This window comes from Carassius auratus, chromosome 22 (genome assembly GCF_003368295.1).
Source record: "Carassius auratus strain Wakin chromosome 22, ASM336829v1, whole genome shotgun sequence".
Classification (NCBI taxonomy): domain Eukaryota; kingdom Metazoa; phylum Chordata; class Actinopteri; order Cypriniformes; family Cyprinidae; genus Carassius; species Carassius auratus.
Genome location: NC_039264.1, coordinates 24,330,852 through 24,345,550, shown reverse-complemented (window position 1 = coordinate 24,345,550; position 14,699 = coordinate 24,330,852). Strand labels below are relative to the sequence as shown.

At 39.8% G+C, this 14,699-nt stretch overlaps 1 protein-coding gene across 1 annotated transcript in view; it reads left to right on the top strand.

The window, feature by feature from the left end:
• The first annotated feature begins 523 nt into the window (after positions 1-523).
• The window catches only part of LOC113040109 (FRAS1-related extracellular matrix protein 1-like), a 30,221-nt gene continuing 16,045 nt past the window's right edge, over positions 524-14,699 (top strand). Inside the window, exons 1-24 of the mRNA XM_026198362.1 lie at positions 524-665; positions 791-899; positions 1,633-1,941; positions 2,016-2,110; positions 2,251-2,531; positions 3,298-3,497; positions 3,579-3,902; positions 4,560-4,668; positions 4,745-4,876; positions 6,575-6,919; positions 7,005-7,147; positions 7,238-7,434; positions 8,097-8,187; positions 8,305-8,472; positions 8,683-8,891; positions 9,026-9,119; positions 9,229-9,481; positions 9,981-10,175; positions 11,495-11,680; positions 12,187-12,383; positions 12,461-12,686; positions 13,174-13,318; positions 13,817-13,958; positions 14,441-14,636. Of these exons, the coding sequence (XP_026054147.1) occupies positions 1,708-1,941; positions 2,016-2,110; positions 2,251-2,531; positions 3,298-3,497; positions 3,579-3,902; positions 4,560-4,668; positions 4,745-4,876; positions 6,575-6,919; positions 7,005-7,147; positions 7,238-7,434; positions 8,097-8,187; positions 8,305-8,472; positions 8,683-8,891; positions 9,026-9,119; positions 9,229-9,481; positions 9,981-10,175; positions 11,495-11,680; positions 12,187-12,383; positions 12,461-12,686; positions 13,174-13,318; positions 13,817-13,958; positions 14,441-14,636 (4,162 nt within the window). The 5' untranslated portion in view covers positions 524-665; positions 791-899; positions 1,633-1,707. The remainder of the gene's footprint in view (positions 666-790; positions 900-1,632; positions 1,942-2,015; positions 2,111-2,250; positions 2,532-3,297; positions 3,498-3,578; positions 3,903-4,559; positions 4,669-4,744; positions 4,877-6,574; positions 6,920-7,004; positions 7,148-7,237; positions 7,435-8,096; positions 8,188-8,304; positions 8,473-8,682; positions 8,892-9,025; positions 9,120-9,228; positions 9,482-9,980; positions 10,176-11,494; positions 11,681-12,186; positions 12,384-12,460; positions 12,687-13,173; positions 13,319-13,816; positions 13,959-14,440; positions 14,637-14,699) is intronic.

Sequence of the window (14,699 nt, the reverse complement as noted above, 5' to 3'; positions counted from 1 at the left end):
AATTGAGAGAAAAAAAAGACAGAATTGCAGGAAGAAAGTCAAAGAGATAAAAACTTGTGATTCTGTCTTTTTCTCGTAATTGTGAGATAAAAACTCGCAACTGCAAGTTATAAAGTCCAAATCTGGGGGGGGGGGGTGAAAATAGAAAAATAGAAAAATAGAAAAGGTTATTGTGACTTTTTATCTCATAATTCTGACTTTTTTCTCTCACAATTTCTAGATATAAACTCGCAATTGCGAATTAAAAAGTCAAAATTGTGAGTTTATTTCTCACAATTCTGACTTAATTCGCAATTTCATCTTATAATAAAGTCAGAATTGTGAGATATAAACTCGCAATTCTGACTTTTTAATTCGCAATTGTGAGTTTATATCTAGAAATTGTGAGAAAAAAAGAATTATGAGATAAAAAGTCACAATAACCTTTTCTATTTTTTATTCAGTGGCAGAAAAGGGCTTCCATTACTTTTTCATCCAACCTTACAATTTTTTTTTCAGAGCAGGAGGGTCTTTCCATCTTCGGGGGAATAAGAACATCTGGGTTTGTGAGAAGTAGAAACCTTTGGAACTGGTCGGCACATTTCCTGTGTGAGGAGATCGAACTTTTCCTGCCCCTTTTCATGTCTTTTCCTTCACTCTGCTGGGTTCTGCTGCTCTGCTACAAGGTAGGACGGAAGAAACAAATGCAAACAGGCATGATTTTAGTGTCTTTTGTTCTTATCTCCAGCTCTTTATCTGTCTTTCAGGCTCTGTTTGTGTTCTGCGAATGGTTCTTTGTGGTTCTCTTCAGCAGGGGGGCAGTTGAGGGTAAACCACTGCTGTTTGAGGAAGGCTAAACTGTTCTGTTTTAGTCTACACACACTGAAGGAACTGCAGGCCAACTGTGGATTCAGCTGGAGGTATGTTATTATTCTCTCTCCATCCTCGGTTCTGTGTTTTAGACTGAAAAAAAACATCTCAAAACAGGACTAAATTCAAACGCAAATCAAGGCTTTTGAGTTACTAACTTTCTCTAAAAGCCTCTTATAAAGTCCTACCAAGAGGCTGTTGCTGCTTGATTTGTCTGAACATGTTTTTAATAAACATGAGTGTGCGGTGGTAATGCTGAGTCATGTTTAAACATGCAGGTTTAAAGTATTGTTGGCGCTCAAAGCTTTTTACAAAAGCCATTTAGAAAGAGCATGTCTGCACCATGAGGCATGATGATCCCTTAAGTTTGCATTAAGGGATGAAATGCTCGATGTGGCCAAAACCTTTGGCTGATAGCACCTGTAGCGTTTGGATACATAGCAGGCATCAACAAAAACTACAGTTCACATGCTCCTTTGATGCTTGATTACATTTCCAACTCTAAGGCAGCAGCAGGAGGCCGATGAACCCTTTGTTTCCCACACAGTTTTAATTTAGAGTAAAAATGTAGGGCCCATGTAGGCCTTTGAGACTGTGTAAGTTTTGAGGCAGTGCTATTTTAGTATTATTTTATACTGTTATAGTATAATATATAGCCTAATTTATAAAATGCATGTTTTTTATTCAATAGCGTTTTAATAATAGTAACTCTATTAGCACCATGGAAACTAAAATACACAAATATGCAACTTAATTGATTTTTTTCCCCTCATTTTCATGCAGCATATTATTGGAAATGAGAGCAAGACAGTTCATCTGAATCGAATAGTCTTGGATACCAAGCAACTGCACAAAAAGATGGGGGTGGACATCTTTGTTTTGACATTGTTCACCTTGAGTAACCTGTGGCCGCATGTCCAAGCTTCAAGTCTAGTTCGGTTAAACACGGGGCTTCGGGTAGCCAGAGGCCAGTCGGTGTTTGTCACGGATGGTGAACTTCAGTTCAACATAGACGGGGTCTCTGAGGCCTGTAAGGTCGAAGTAGTTCTCACCGAGCCTGTTACGCAAAGAGTGGGGAAACTCACTCCTCAGGTAACAAAACAAATCCAGAATTAGCTTATGCTCATATAAAATGTGAGAATAACTGTTGTTGTACCATTTTCCAGGTTTTTGACTGCCAGTTCTTTCCGGACGAGGTGAAGTATGTTCACAATGGCAGCCCACTTCTAGAGGAGGACGCTGTCATGCTGAGGGTCTACAGGTGAAACACTGTGTTCATTATTCCTGTACATGTTACAGCTGTTACTTCAATTAGGGCTTCTGGGAGCTGCAAAAAACCTATTTCCAAAGCCTAATGCCATTTCCATACTCACAAATGCTTTTTTCTGTGTTTGTACTTAGGTTTACAGAAACCGAGACTTTTGTTGAGGTTGTGCTGCTGAAGATAGATGTTGTAGAACCTCAAAGGAGCCTCACAGAGCTTGGAAATGTTCCTCTGGTGGTTTCTGAGTTCTACAGTCTTTCCAATGCCATCAATAGCAGTGTCCTTACCTTTAAAACCCAGCCCGATGTGAGCTGCACGGTACGTCTTCTCAGCTCTGAGATCAATGTCCCAATGCTTGGTCAACTGGTCGTTGAGGATCCTGAATCAATGACGGCTTCTGATCCTGGACCTAGAAGAGGTATACCAATTATATAATGAAGATTTTTAAAAGCATTGGGGTGTCAAATCATAGCCATATGGTGCAACCGACAAAATCATGTGATGCAACCAATTTACAGAAAAGAAACCGGTCCCTCAAAGTCATTAAGTCTCTTAAAATATCAGATAATTTGACCTTATTATGAAAAGGCAAAGTTAGTTCAGGTTGTCATATTGTGAGACTCTGACTCCCAAAAAACATAATCGGTTTTATCAATGAATAATTCACAGTATTTGAAAAAAAACTACATTTTAATTCGAAAAATATATTCTAAATGTTTTTGAAAACACCATAAAACAATATTTTTTTATGAGTTCATAAATCATGATATTTGTCAAAAAAATAATAATAAAAAATAATAACAATGAAGCTGAAAATAATTATTAAAATGTACACTTAAAAAAATGTAATGTAATGTGGTGTGACTCCCAAAAATGTATTTTTTTCTTTACTGAATTAATAATTTCTTATTATTGTAAAACTTTTTGACCTTGGAAAATAGATTTTAAAACTTTATTTAAATGTATAGATTTATTTAAATAATGTCATGTGGTGCAACTACTGAAAAACATGTTTTTTTTCTGAGTTATTAATCATGACATTTGTTTAAAAAAAACTTTATATACATTAGTATAAAAATATGGAGAAATTATTGGAGCATTTAGTTAATGGTTACACCATATGACAATTGTAGGGCTATCTGAAGTGAAAGTTTTTCCTCTCATCTGCATTCAAACTTTTCAAGGACGTCATACTGGAATCGCCTGCCCAGGAAATAAAGCCTGTGACCACAACACAAGGGAAGTAGAGTTCTTGAAGACTGACTGTGCCGAGTTCCTCACTTCAGGTCTGAAGTACCAGCACCTCAGTCCTCCATCACCTGAGATTGATTACATCCCAATCAGGGTGGAGTTCAGGGACCAGACCTCCCGAGCCATGCTGGAGGTAAAACGCCATCAGGATCAGGTTTGTATGAAATCATAACAACAAGGCACTGAGTCTTCTATTTACCTTCTTCTCTCTTAGACTGAGAGTATCTGGATACCGGTACTGATCCAAGGGGCCATGCAGAACCAACCTCCCAACGCTGCATTCATGTCTACGTTCATCCTGGAGGTAGATCAGTTCATCCTCACCCCCATGACCACTGCTTCCCTGGATGCCAAAGATGACGAGACCCCTCAGGCCCAGCTCATCTTCAACATGACCAAACCTCCAGCGGAGGGATATATTACTCATTTGGATGATCACACCAAATCTGCATTCTCCTTCTCATGGCAAGACCTGAATGAGATGAAAATTGCCTTTCAGCCCCCAAACAGCAGTCACACAGCCAGGAGGAACTATGAGGTTAGGAAACGGTAAACTGATGTACAGGAAACTTTGACAGGAATTTTTTTTTTTTTTTTTTCTGTAAAAACATGTCCAGTCTAACCCAAGGGCAAATATATTATTTGTATAAAGACACCTATATACCAGTGTTTTTATTGTTAACTAAAACTATTAAAATAATTTTTGATATTTAAAATACAAATAAATACTATATATAAAAAACTTATCAACTAACTAATTAAAATAAACTGAAATAAAAATAAATTAAAGCTGAATAGTAAAAAAGCTAATTAAAATGATAAGCACAACAAAATTACTAAAACGTAGTCTAAATGTAATTGAAATTATCAATAAATACTATAATCGTTAATAATAATTAAACAACACAGCTTTATACAGTGTAAAAGGGTATTATACATGTGTAAAATATTTAGAATAATATACTAAAATACATATTCATATTTTAATACATGTGTTATAAAATGTTATAAAACCTTGTTGACACTGCATTTTATTGCTGTTGCTTGTTTCTTATCTATCAAAACAATTATTTAATACGACTTCCAGACAGTGTTTGGGAAGGAAAATAATGTGTCATATTCAATAAAAAGAATCTTAAATTCAATAAAAATTTGACTTCATTTATTTAGCTTTTTTAATTCATCTGGTGTCCAGGTGGAGTTTCAGGCCATCGATGGCTCATTTGTGCCAAGTCCTCCAATCTTGATGCACATCTCTATCCGCACTGCAGAGACCAATGCTCCTCGAGTCTCATGGAACATGGGTATGTTAGCGGATTAGCTCAAATAAATACTCTAATAAAAAGATGAGACTGAGGCTAAACATCTCTATCCTTACAGGGTTGGATCTGCTGGAAGGCCAGTCCAGACCAATCACATGGGAGAACCTACAGGTTGTTGATAATGACAATATAGATGCCGTCACCCTGATTGCTATGGACGGCCCACTCAATGGACACTTAAGTGTTAGAGGTAAAGGTATTTAATCTGTCACCTCTCTGAAAGTAGAAGCCTATCCATATGTAATTTTCAGGACCTTTTTCCACTGATGTGTCATAGTAAGTCTCGTAAAGTGCAAACCCACTCTTTATTCCTTCTATGTCCATGTGGTAACCATCCTTCATGCGGGCATCGTTCAAGAAACATATGTCCGGGTGGCCTGCATGGGTTTGCTAATCAGGTGTAAAATGCTTCGGCGACACTTTGCCAGGGGCTGTGGACCAAAGATGTCTTTAGAGCCGTAGCGGCTGTCTTTCCACTCCAGCAGACTTTTGTTTGCACAGACCCTGAAAGAAGCAGATTGGAAAGACTTATGGCATTTCATGCCAGATGTCCAACACAAGGTCATTTCTCTTCCATTAGACCATTATCTTAGCAAGCTTTGAGTGTGGTGAACTGGTGACAATCATGTGTCTATCTAAAAGTGGTATCCATGGGAATGTTCCAGAACATCAGAATGACATGAGGTCAAGCAAACTCTTTTGGGTGAACTGTTCTTCTAAATCCTTGGTTTCTTGGAAGGAACAGCAAAATTGTGATTTCAGGAACTGAATGGGATGTTTTCCTGTATTTGTTCTCTCATGGAAGCTGTGGTAGGTTGTTTTGTGTTTCCTGGTTTGGAGGATTTCCAGGCCCATGGCTTTGTTCCTTGTGTCATTCTCTTACAGAAGACCCCCTGATCAGCAGAAGCCTCCAGCTTACTCAAACAACAGCTCCTGCTTTAAGCCAAACCATTGATTTAATTGGTGTTTTTGGGGTTGGCGTGTCGCTTTGTGATCCCTCTTGCTGAATTGTCCCATAACTTTAGCTCCAAATCCACTTCAAAAGCACTTCATTTTACTACAGGATGATTGAGCTGAACAGCAAGTTCTGGCCAGATATGGACCAGTCTCTCTTGAGAACCTAGATGGGGATTGGGAATTGCTCACATAGACCTCAAACTCAGGGACTCCGACCCTTGGGAAAGTCCTCAGTAAGCCTTCGGCCAAATGGAAAGATGCCGTCCAATGTCCTCTTCCGCCGAGTATCTATATGGAGACTGTTTTTTTGGGTCTGCTGCCCACAGCCACCTTTGGGCCCAATTACTTTCTTGTTTCTCCATTGGACTTGTGGCCGTTTCCCCCTGATAAAGATGCTAATTAGGTTTGCTGTGCAACCAGTCGTCATTCAATCTGTCTGGTGACCTTGCCCTTCTGTCTCCCTGGCAAGCAGGAGAAGCTCAGCTTCACGGTGGGCAGCAGCCATTGCCTGGGAAGGACGCCATCTTTCTTTTTATTTTTCTGCAATAGGGAGAAGCCAGAGCCAACATTTATGCCTTCAGGCAAAAAACAAAACTTATTTTTCACAATTGCATCGAGCCAAATGAAAGATATTGCAAATGATAGTATAGATGAGTTTGAAAATACTATCACATTATGTTGACTACTTGCCTTAAAGTAATCATTCACCTGAATGCTGTTTTTGACCATACATTGAAAGTCAATGGGGTCCAAACCAGCAACCAAAACACTCAGACATTTTTCGAAACAACATCTTTTGTATTTCACAGAAGAAACAATGTCTACAGGTTTTGTTTAAAACTATCCTTTATTCACTTGACCTGGAATTTCATTCATCATTCAAACAGGTCAAAACCGTATACTGTAACCAATCCTTGTTATTCATCCAAAGGTGGAAAAGGATTCATGTTTAAGGTCAAGGATCTCAGAGAGGGCGTCGTGGTCTATCATCACTCGGACAGCGACACCACCAGGGATTACATTGTCTTCCGAATCACAGATGGCCGCCACAGCATCAGACACAAATTTCCCATCTATGTTCTTCCAAAAGATGACACCCCTCCTTTCCTAATCAATAACGTGGCCTTTGAGGTCCAAGAAGGTGGCATGGTTAGGGTGGAGGAGTACATGTTGATGGCCTCAGACTTGGACTCCAGTGACGACTACATTCAGTATCAGCTAATTACTTTTCCCAGAGCAGGACAGCTGGTTAAGAAGTCCTCTCCACATGAACCAGGTCAGTTGGATTCAAAAAGTTATATTTCTTAAAGATTTTTAACACATTTGACTGGCCTTACTTTATATGGTGTCATGTCAATCAGGTATCCCAGTGAAGAGCTTCCTGCAGAGGGACCTGTTTCAAGGTCTAATCTATTATAAGCACTCAGGGGAGGAAGTGTTTGAGGACTCTTTTGATTTCATCCTTTCAGATGTCCATCAGCCTCCGAATCTATCGGACAGACACGTAACTTAGTATCTGTTTTTTCTTAATAAATTCCATTTCAGTGTGAATATTTGTAACAGAAGAGTTTGGTCTGTACCTCTTCATCCATAGACTGTGGTGATCAACGTGTTTCCAGTGAAGGACCAGTTGCCTGAGGAAGTTTCCGGAACGGTTCGCTCCATCACGGTAAAGGAAACAGAGGTTGCTTACATCACTCAGAACCATCTGCACTTCAGAGATACAGAGCATTTGGAGACTGACCTATTGTATGTAATCACTCATCCCTGCTTTAGGCCAGGAAACACCAGGTATGCTTATGCTTATGCTTATTTCCTTGCGATAACATTTTTTATTCATTTACTGTATGTGTATATATATATATATATATATATATATATATATGTGTGTGTGTGTGTGTGTGTGTGTGTGTGTGTGTGTGTGTGTGTGTGGGCGTGGTTTTGTGACATATCAGGACACAACTTTGTATAATGACATGGGTATGACACAGGTATTACAAGGAGAGGGTGACTTATTTCAGCATGACCTATTTCAGGGTGACTTATTTTTCAAAACGCTTATAAATCATACAGAATGAGTTTTTTTGAGAAAGTAAAAGTGCACAAAGTTTCCTGTGAGGGTTAGGGCCATAGAATATACAGTTTGTACAGTATAAAAACCATTACACCTATGGGATGTCCCCACTTTCCACAAAAACAAACATGTGTGCATGTGTGTGTGTATATATATATATATATATATATATATATAATATTTATTTATATATTATATATTTATTTATTTATATATAATGAATAAATGTATATTTAAAAATTAAAATTAATTAAAAATGAAATAACTCACACACACACACAATATATATAAACATTATATAAAATTTTTACTATTAAAAAGAAAAATAAGAATATTGGTCCTTTCCTGTATATTTTACATCTGTTGTTAATTCTTGCAGGTTATCAGATGCAGGCCGGCTGTTTTATACCGACAACACAAACTCCATGAAAAAAGATGCAATGGTTCCAGTGCTCAAGTCCTTTACTCAGGTCTCAAATATGTAAACAAATAGGTTCCCTAAACATTACAAGCTGTTTTAATACTCTAAAATTTTATTTTAAATAGCATGCCTCTTCAGTTAGATACTGTCTTTTTGTCATCCACAGCATGCAGTGAATCACCACAAAGTGGCGTACATGCCTCCAATTGAGGATATTGGCCCTGAGCCTCTCTTTGTGCAGTTTGTGTTTTCTGTGAGTGACCAGCAGGGCGGCACTCTCACAGGACTCACCTTCAACATCACAGTCACACCTGTTGACAACCAGGCTCCAGAAGTGAGTAGCTCTACTGTAGTGTTGTTTATAATTGTCTTTGTTGTTATGGCACAGCTTTTTTCAAGGACCACCCCAAGTTAGACCTTTCAAATGGTTAAGACATTTTTCAAAAGCACTAGTTTTCAAATAATAAAATTTCATGGTACCAAAAGTTTTAAATAAAAAAATTTGTACAATTTACTATTCTATTTACCAAACTTTCATTCATAGATGTTCACTAACTTGCTGAGGGTCGAGGAAGGTGGTGGTAGTTTCCTGATGGAGGAACATTTGCTGGTACAGGATGTGGACAGCTCAGAAGATCAGCTCAGGATACACGTGAAGACGCATCCCCAACATGGAAGACTGGAGCTGCAGGGCACAGCACTGCTAGAGGGAGATAGCTTCAGTTTGCAGGACCTCAAAGCATTGAGGGTCAGGTATAAAATATAAAAAACTAGAGATTACTTTTGTAAGGTAAAAAAATTGGGGCTGGAAAATCACATCTTAAGAAGAATTGATGAGGATAATTACAGTCATGTTGAAAATTACAATACATTCTGTATTTTTATAGATACATTCATGATGACTCTGAAACCTTAAAGGATAGCATTGGTCTTACTATCACAGATGGAATCAACTCTGCACAAGGAACTCTTTTAGTTCAGGTAACTTTCTTCTGATGTGATGTTTGGCACATTGCATTGTACTTCCATGCAGCATTGCCTTATTAAAATGCATATTTCACAAGTGCTTCTTATTTGCATTTTTTACTAGATTCTGCCTGTGAACGACGAACCCCCACAGTTAGGCTCCGACTTGAGGGCTGAACTGTCCTGCAAAGAGGGGGGTCAGGTCCAGATTACGGTTGAGTACCTTTCTGCTACAGATGTTGACAGTGAGGACACTAGGCTAACATACATGCTTGCCAGAACACCTGCACGTGGGGTGCTGCAGCGAAATGGGGTCACCGTGGACAAGTTCTCCCAGCTGGATGTGCTCAATGGACTCATCTTCTACCTGCACACAGGTTATAATTGAGACAGGAGGCTAGTTAGTGATACTTAATGTCACTTACTGTAGGCCTGTTTTACACATTCTGAATTATATTTATGGGCATTTTTATGCCTTTATTCAGACAAGACAGTAGAGAGCAGACAGAAAATCATTGGGTAGAGAGAGACGGGAATGGGATTGGTACAGTACCACAAGATGGGATTCGAACTTGTGTCACAACAAGTGAAAATGCACAAAAATGTGCACTAACCATGATGCTATTAGTGCCGACGTCTTGTGAAAATATACTGAAAATACACCACAAACTGGTTGATGCAGATTATTTTGTAATACAGGTTTTTATAAATAATATTGGCCAATATGTCAACAAACATGCATCACTAAAAATGTCTGTCGCAGAATAAGGATGTATTCAACAGGCAGGGCTCATAGTGAAAGTCTTATGGCTGAATGTCGATTAAATGTATTTTTTGTGAATTAAAAGAACATAAACACATTTCTCCATTCACTAGGTGGTGAGATTGGACCCGATCCTGTTTTGGACACTGTCACTCTCATAGTGTCAGATGGAGAGGCTGGAACAATAGATGGCTGCTGCCAAGAGGATGCTCTCCCCCCACCCGTCCCCCTGCATGGCACTCTTCCGGTCTATGACCTCAACATTACTGTGTTGCCTGTCAACAACCAGGTCCCAACCATAACGCTGGGTAAACATCTTCCATAGGGCCTGTAGTAAATCTCTTAGACATTTTGTACACTGACGCTGCATTGTGTTGAGGGACCGAATGGATTAAAAGATGCTCTCTAATCTAGATATAATCACCAGAGCATTTGGCTAAAATGTAATTAATTCATTGTAATGACAATCCGCTTAAATCAGGCAATAAAGCGACTAGGAATTTTCGAGACAGGTGATGGACTGCAGCTTGGTGAACGAATCACTTAATCGCATTCTCGCACACCCAGCTCAGGGAGTGTGGTGAATGCAAGCGTTCCATTCCCCCAAACGTACGTTTTGAAACAGGGTGTTAGAAACGTCTTGCCAGGAAGGGGATTTCACTGTTAATGCCAGAAACTTTGCAGTTATCAATGAAGGACAGTGACCAGAGCAAGACAATGAGCAGAGGATGGCTGCTAGGTAATGGTGGGATGTCCACAGGAAATCCTAGCATGCTTGTCATCGATGTATAAGGGGCAACAGACGCACACACAGCTGGTTGGGATTATAGAGAAAGAGCAGAGCATGTGTGGTGAAAAAGCAGGGTAGAATGAGATACATGTTCCCGTGAGAACAACTGGACAATAGGGACATAGATGAGAAGACAATGAACAGGCCTGCATTTGGAAAAGACTACACGTCCATTGTGTCTTCTATCCCTTTTTTCATTCAAGTCACAATTATAATCTCCTAATTCAGCTAATCCCCATCAAAAAAGGAGGATTCTCCAATGGTGCCACCGTGTAGTAGAATCTGGACTGGGTTTATGTAAAAAATATTAGTCATTTAATTAATTTGCATTGAATAAAGATGGGTTGGCATATGAGGTTTAAGCACTGGAAAATTAGGTAAATCCAGCTATTGCCTTGCTATGGGACGAATTTTATCACTTTTACTCCAGACTGGTGGTCATTAATTCCTCCCCTTGTTTCAAAGCTCTATCCGAGCACAACCTCATCAGTGCCCATTCTCCATTCATTATTTATCAGTTCAGTAAATGAAAGCAGATGCCAGTAAGCACTGGCATGATGGCTTTATCAACACCCAGGTGGCAGTGGGCTGGCCGAGAGCCGAGCGAGAGAGCAGGAGAAGAGAGGGAGTGTTAGTGGGGTGGCATAGCAGGCTTGAAGAAAGAGGGAAGCAAGGGGAACTGCCTGTAAATGAGAGGGAGAAGAAGAAAATATTGGGATGCAGTCTTGAGAAGAAAAAAATTAAGCCTGTTAAGTCACATCAAGCTCTCTAGATGAGATCTCTTTGATTAACGCTGATGTATAACTTCTTACATTATGCTGCATATTGTTTCGTCAGGTACCATGTTTGTAGTAGATGAAGGTGCCAGTGCATGTCTGTGTGGGGGGGTGTTGGAGGCAGCCGATCCTGATAGTCATCCAGATCAGCTCATGTTTCACTTGGTGACCCCACCACAATATGGGTTCCTGGAAAACACCCTTCCATCCCCTGGCTTTGAAAAAAGCAATGCTGGACTCCGAGTGGGTCAGTAGTATTCCTGAGGCTCTGTAAACGAACCCAGCATTTGTGATTATGCCAAGTAGGATGTTTTTATGGATTAACATTTTTTTTTATTGGTCTTGGAACAACATTCCTTTCAAACTAAACTGTCCATTAAACCCTAATTTCAAAAGTAAGGCTAATAAGTGACCTAATTTACGTGCATATTTCAACCAAAAATGAAAATTATGTCATCATTTACTTACCCTCATGTCATTCTAAATACTTTTTTCTTTGGAACACAAATGAAGATATCATTTCTAGTTTTATTCCATACAGGGAAAGTCAATGGATTCCAATGTTGCGTCGCTACTGGTTTTCATGGTAGGAACACAATATTTAAAATGCCATTTAAGGGATTAAGAGCCCTGAGCCACTATCCCTAAAATCCAAGAACATGTCCTACTTGGCAAATTCACAATGTATCTTTTGTATGTCTTATTATAAGTCCTTGTCTTTCAAACCACTAAAGTCATATTGTATAAATAAAGTTTCTTTCAGCCAGCTCCACCTCGGTTCAGGTTTCATCAACTATGTCCAGTCAGTGCACCAGGGTGTAGAGCCTACAGCAGACTTCTTTACCATCAGTGTCAGTGATGGGATTCAGAGATCACCACCAATGCCCTTCTACGTCATCATCAACCCTACCAATGATGAGATCCCATCACTGCTGCTTAGCAACTTTACAGTAAGATATTGTTGACAAAAATTACCCAATAAGCAAACTGTTGACTAACTATTGTCTTGCCCTGCACCTTGCAATAGGTCATGGAGGGAGGGATGAAAGACCTTAGTCCTGATATTCTAAACGCAGTGGACGTTGATATTCCAGCAGAGACTCTGACCATGACCATTCTGGTTCCGCCAGCCCATGGTACACTGGTCAATGGCATATATGGTCTTGAGATGAATCGCTACAAAAAAATTAACCCTGAGGTCCTTCAACGAACCTTAGCAATCCAGTCTTTCACCTTACAGGAGCTACAACAAGGTCAGTTCTTGAATCCATGTGACTGGTAGTACCACAAACTTTTTCCCCCTAACTACCACTATCTGCTTGTTGAGGACGCTTGTGAGGACAGAGTCCCTTCCCTGGTACAGCCACCCCTCAGTGCCTTCACTGTGGGTATCCAGGCTTTCAGAACAGATGTTGTAGGAGACAGAGTTCACAGAGTGCCTGTGGTGCTTCTGCTTCATCTGCAAAGTCTTTCCAACTGCTCTCTGCACAATTAAGTCACCGTGCATGAGGTATTTGGTGACTGCACCACTTTGCTTGTTAGCAAGTGATAAAGAGCCATAGAACTATAGGTGATTAGGTCATTGGCATAATAGAGCATGTTCATATGTGTTATTCTTGGTAATACTGGTAGAACCAGCTATATCAGTCAAAGGATACCAGACTGGTATATCCTTAATGTCACTAAATGTTTAATCCACTAAAATATTATTTTAATTTTTCTCTCTTCTCTAATCCATAGGAATGAAGATCATGTATATGCACGACGACACAGAAACCCTCAAGGACACTTTCACCATAGAGTTGACAGATGGTGGGCACACAGTCCAGGGGACTGCGTGTGTCCGCATCATACCAGTCAATGATGAAAAGCCATGGCTACTAAAGTAAGGACGCCCTGGGACAAATTCAGAGCCAAAAAGGCGGATGAAAGCAGGAACGGGGGAGGGATTTTAGTGGCGGAGACTGGACAGGAACAGAAGGGGGAGGCCGATCCTGGATAGGGTTTAGGGAAGGGGGGTCAACACAACCTGTACTGCACATGTGGCTGGGGAATCTGTGTCTCCCTGACTGAGTAACTGGGAATTAAGTTACATCCTTGAGTAAATTGCTAATTTCTATTCCATCCTCTTCCTCCAAGATCAGCAAGATCTAAGAGTTTGCATGTAAACTCCATAACAGCAGAAGTAATGTGTCTTTTTGGCAGACGCCTGCTTCCTTGTTTCAGAGTCCTAATGGATTAGGATAACAGGCCGGTCCTGCTTGTGTTTCTTCCTTCCAGAAGCAGCTGTTTGTGTATTTATTTATTTAAGATTCTTGATTTTAGCATGCAGACTTGGCACCTGTACCTTTAGTGGCCAAAGCATTTAAATCTTTTTTCTCAGAAACGCAGGCATTGAGGTCGAGGCCCTGGGGAAGAGAGTCATCTCCAGTGTAGTGTTGGAGGCAGAGGATCGTGACTCTCACAACGACCATATTCTTTACATCCTCAATGCAGGTCCCAGATTTGGCCTCCTTCAACTCAAGGTTAGCAAGAACTGATATTCCTTTACATTATTACTTAAGGCTGGAATAAACTACACAACATTTAAAACAGACTTTATAAATAGTTGGGTGTCATCAACTAAATGACGGAGGATCACACACTAGCAGACTTTCAAATCACCTGAACAAAACAAACATGCACCTCATTGCCAGGAGATGGATGACAAATGAAACAGTTCTAAAATTGGCTCAAAATAGCAAAAGTGTTCAAAACATATCCTTTTACTTAATGGAATCATGGAATGGAATCATTAGTGTGATCGGATCTGGGCAAAAGACAGTGTGTAATCCATTCTTTAGAGTAACATACTGTACTGTAAGTTTCTTGCATCCCAAAAAAAAAAAATTGATTAGCTGATTCAGGTGTGTTTAACTAGGGTTGGAGCTAAACTCTGCAGGACCAAGTTTGGACACCCCTTTTTTAAGAGTATGTCATAATGTGATTTTCTGTGATTTCCTTGCAGACAGAAGCTGGATGGATTGATCTGAGTCCAGGTCTGAATTTCACCCAGGAGGATGTGGAGATGAATCGCCTGTGGTACAGTCACACTACAGTTAGCGGTTTCAAAGGCCATGACAGGTTTCACTTTGTTCTCAGTGATGGGGAAAACGCATCACCTCCACACAGTTTCTTCATCTCTGTCCGCACTGTTCAAAAGGGTAAGTTTTATTGTCAGCAAAATATAAGAACTATAAAAAAGTAGCAAAAACTATATTTTTCAG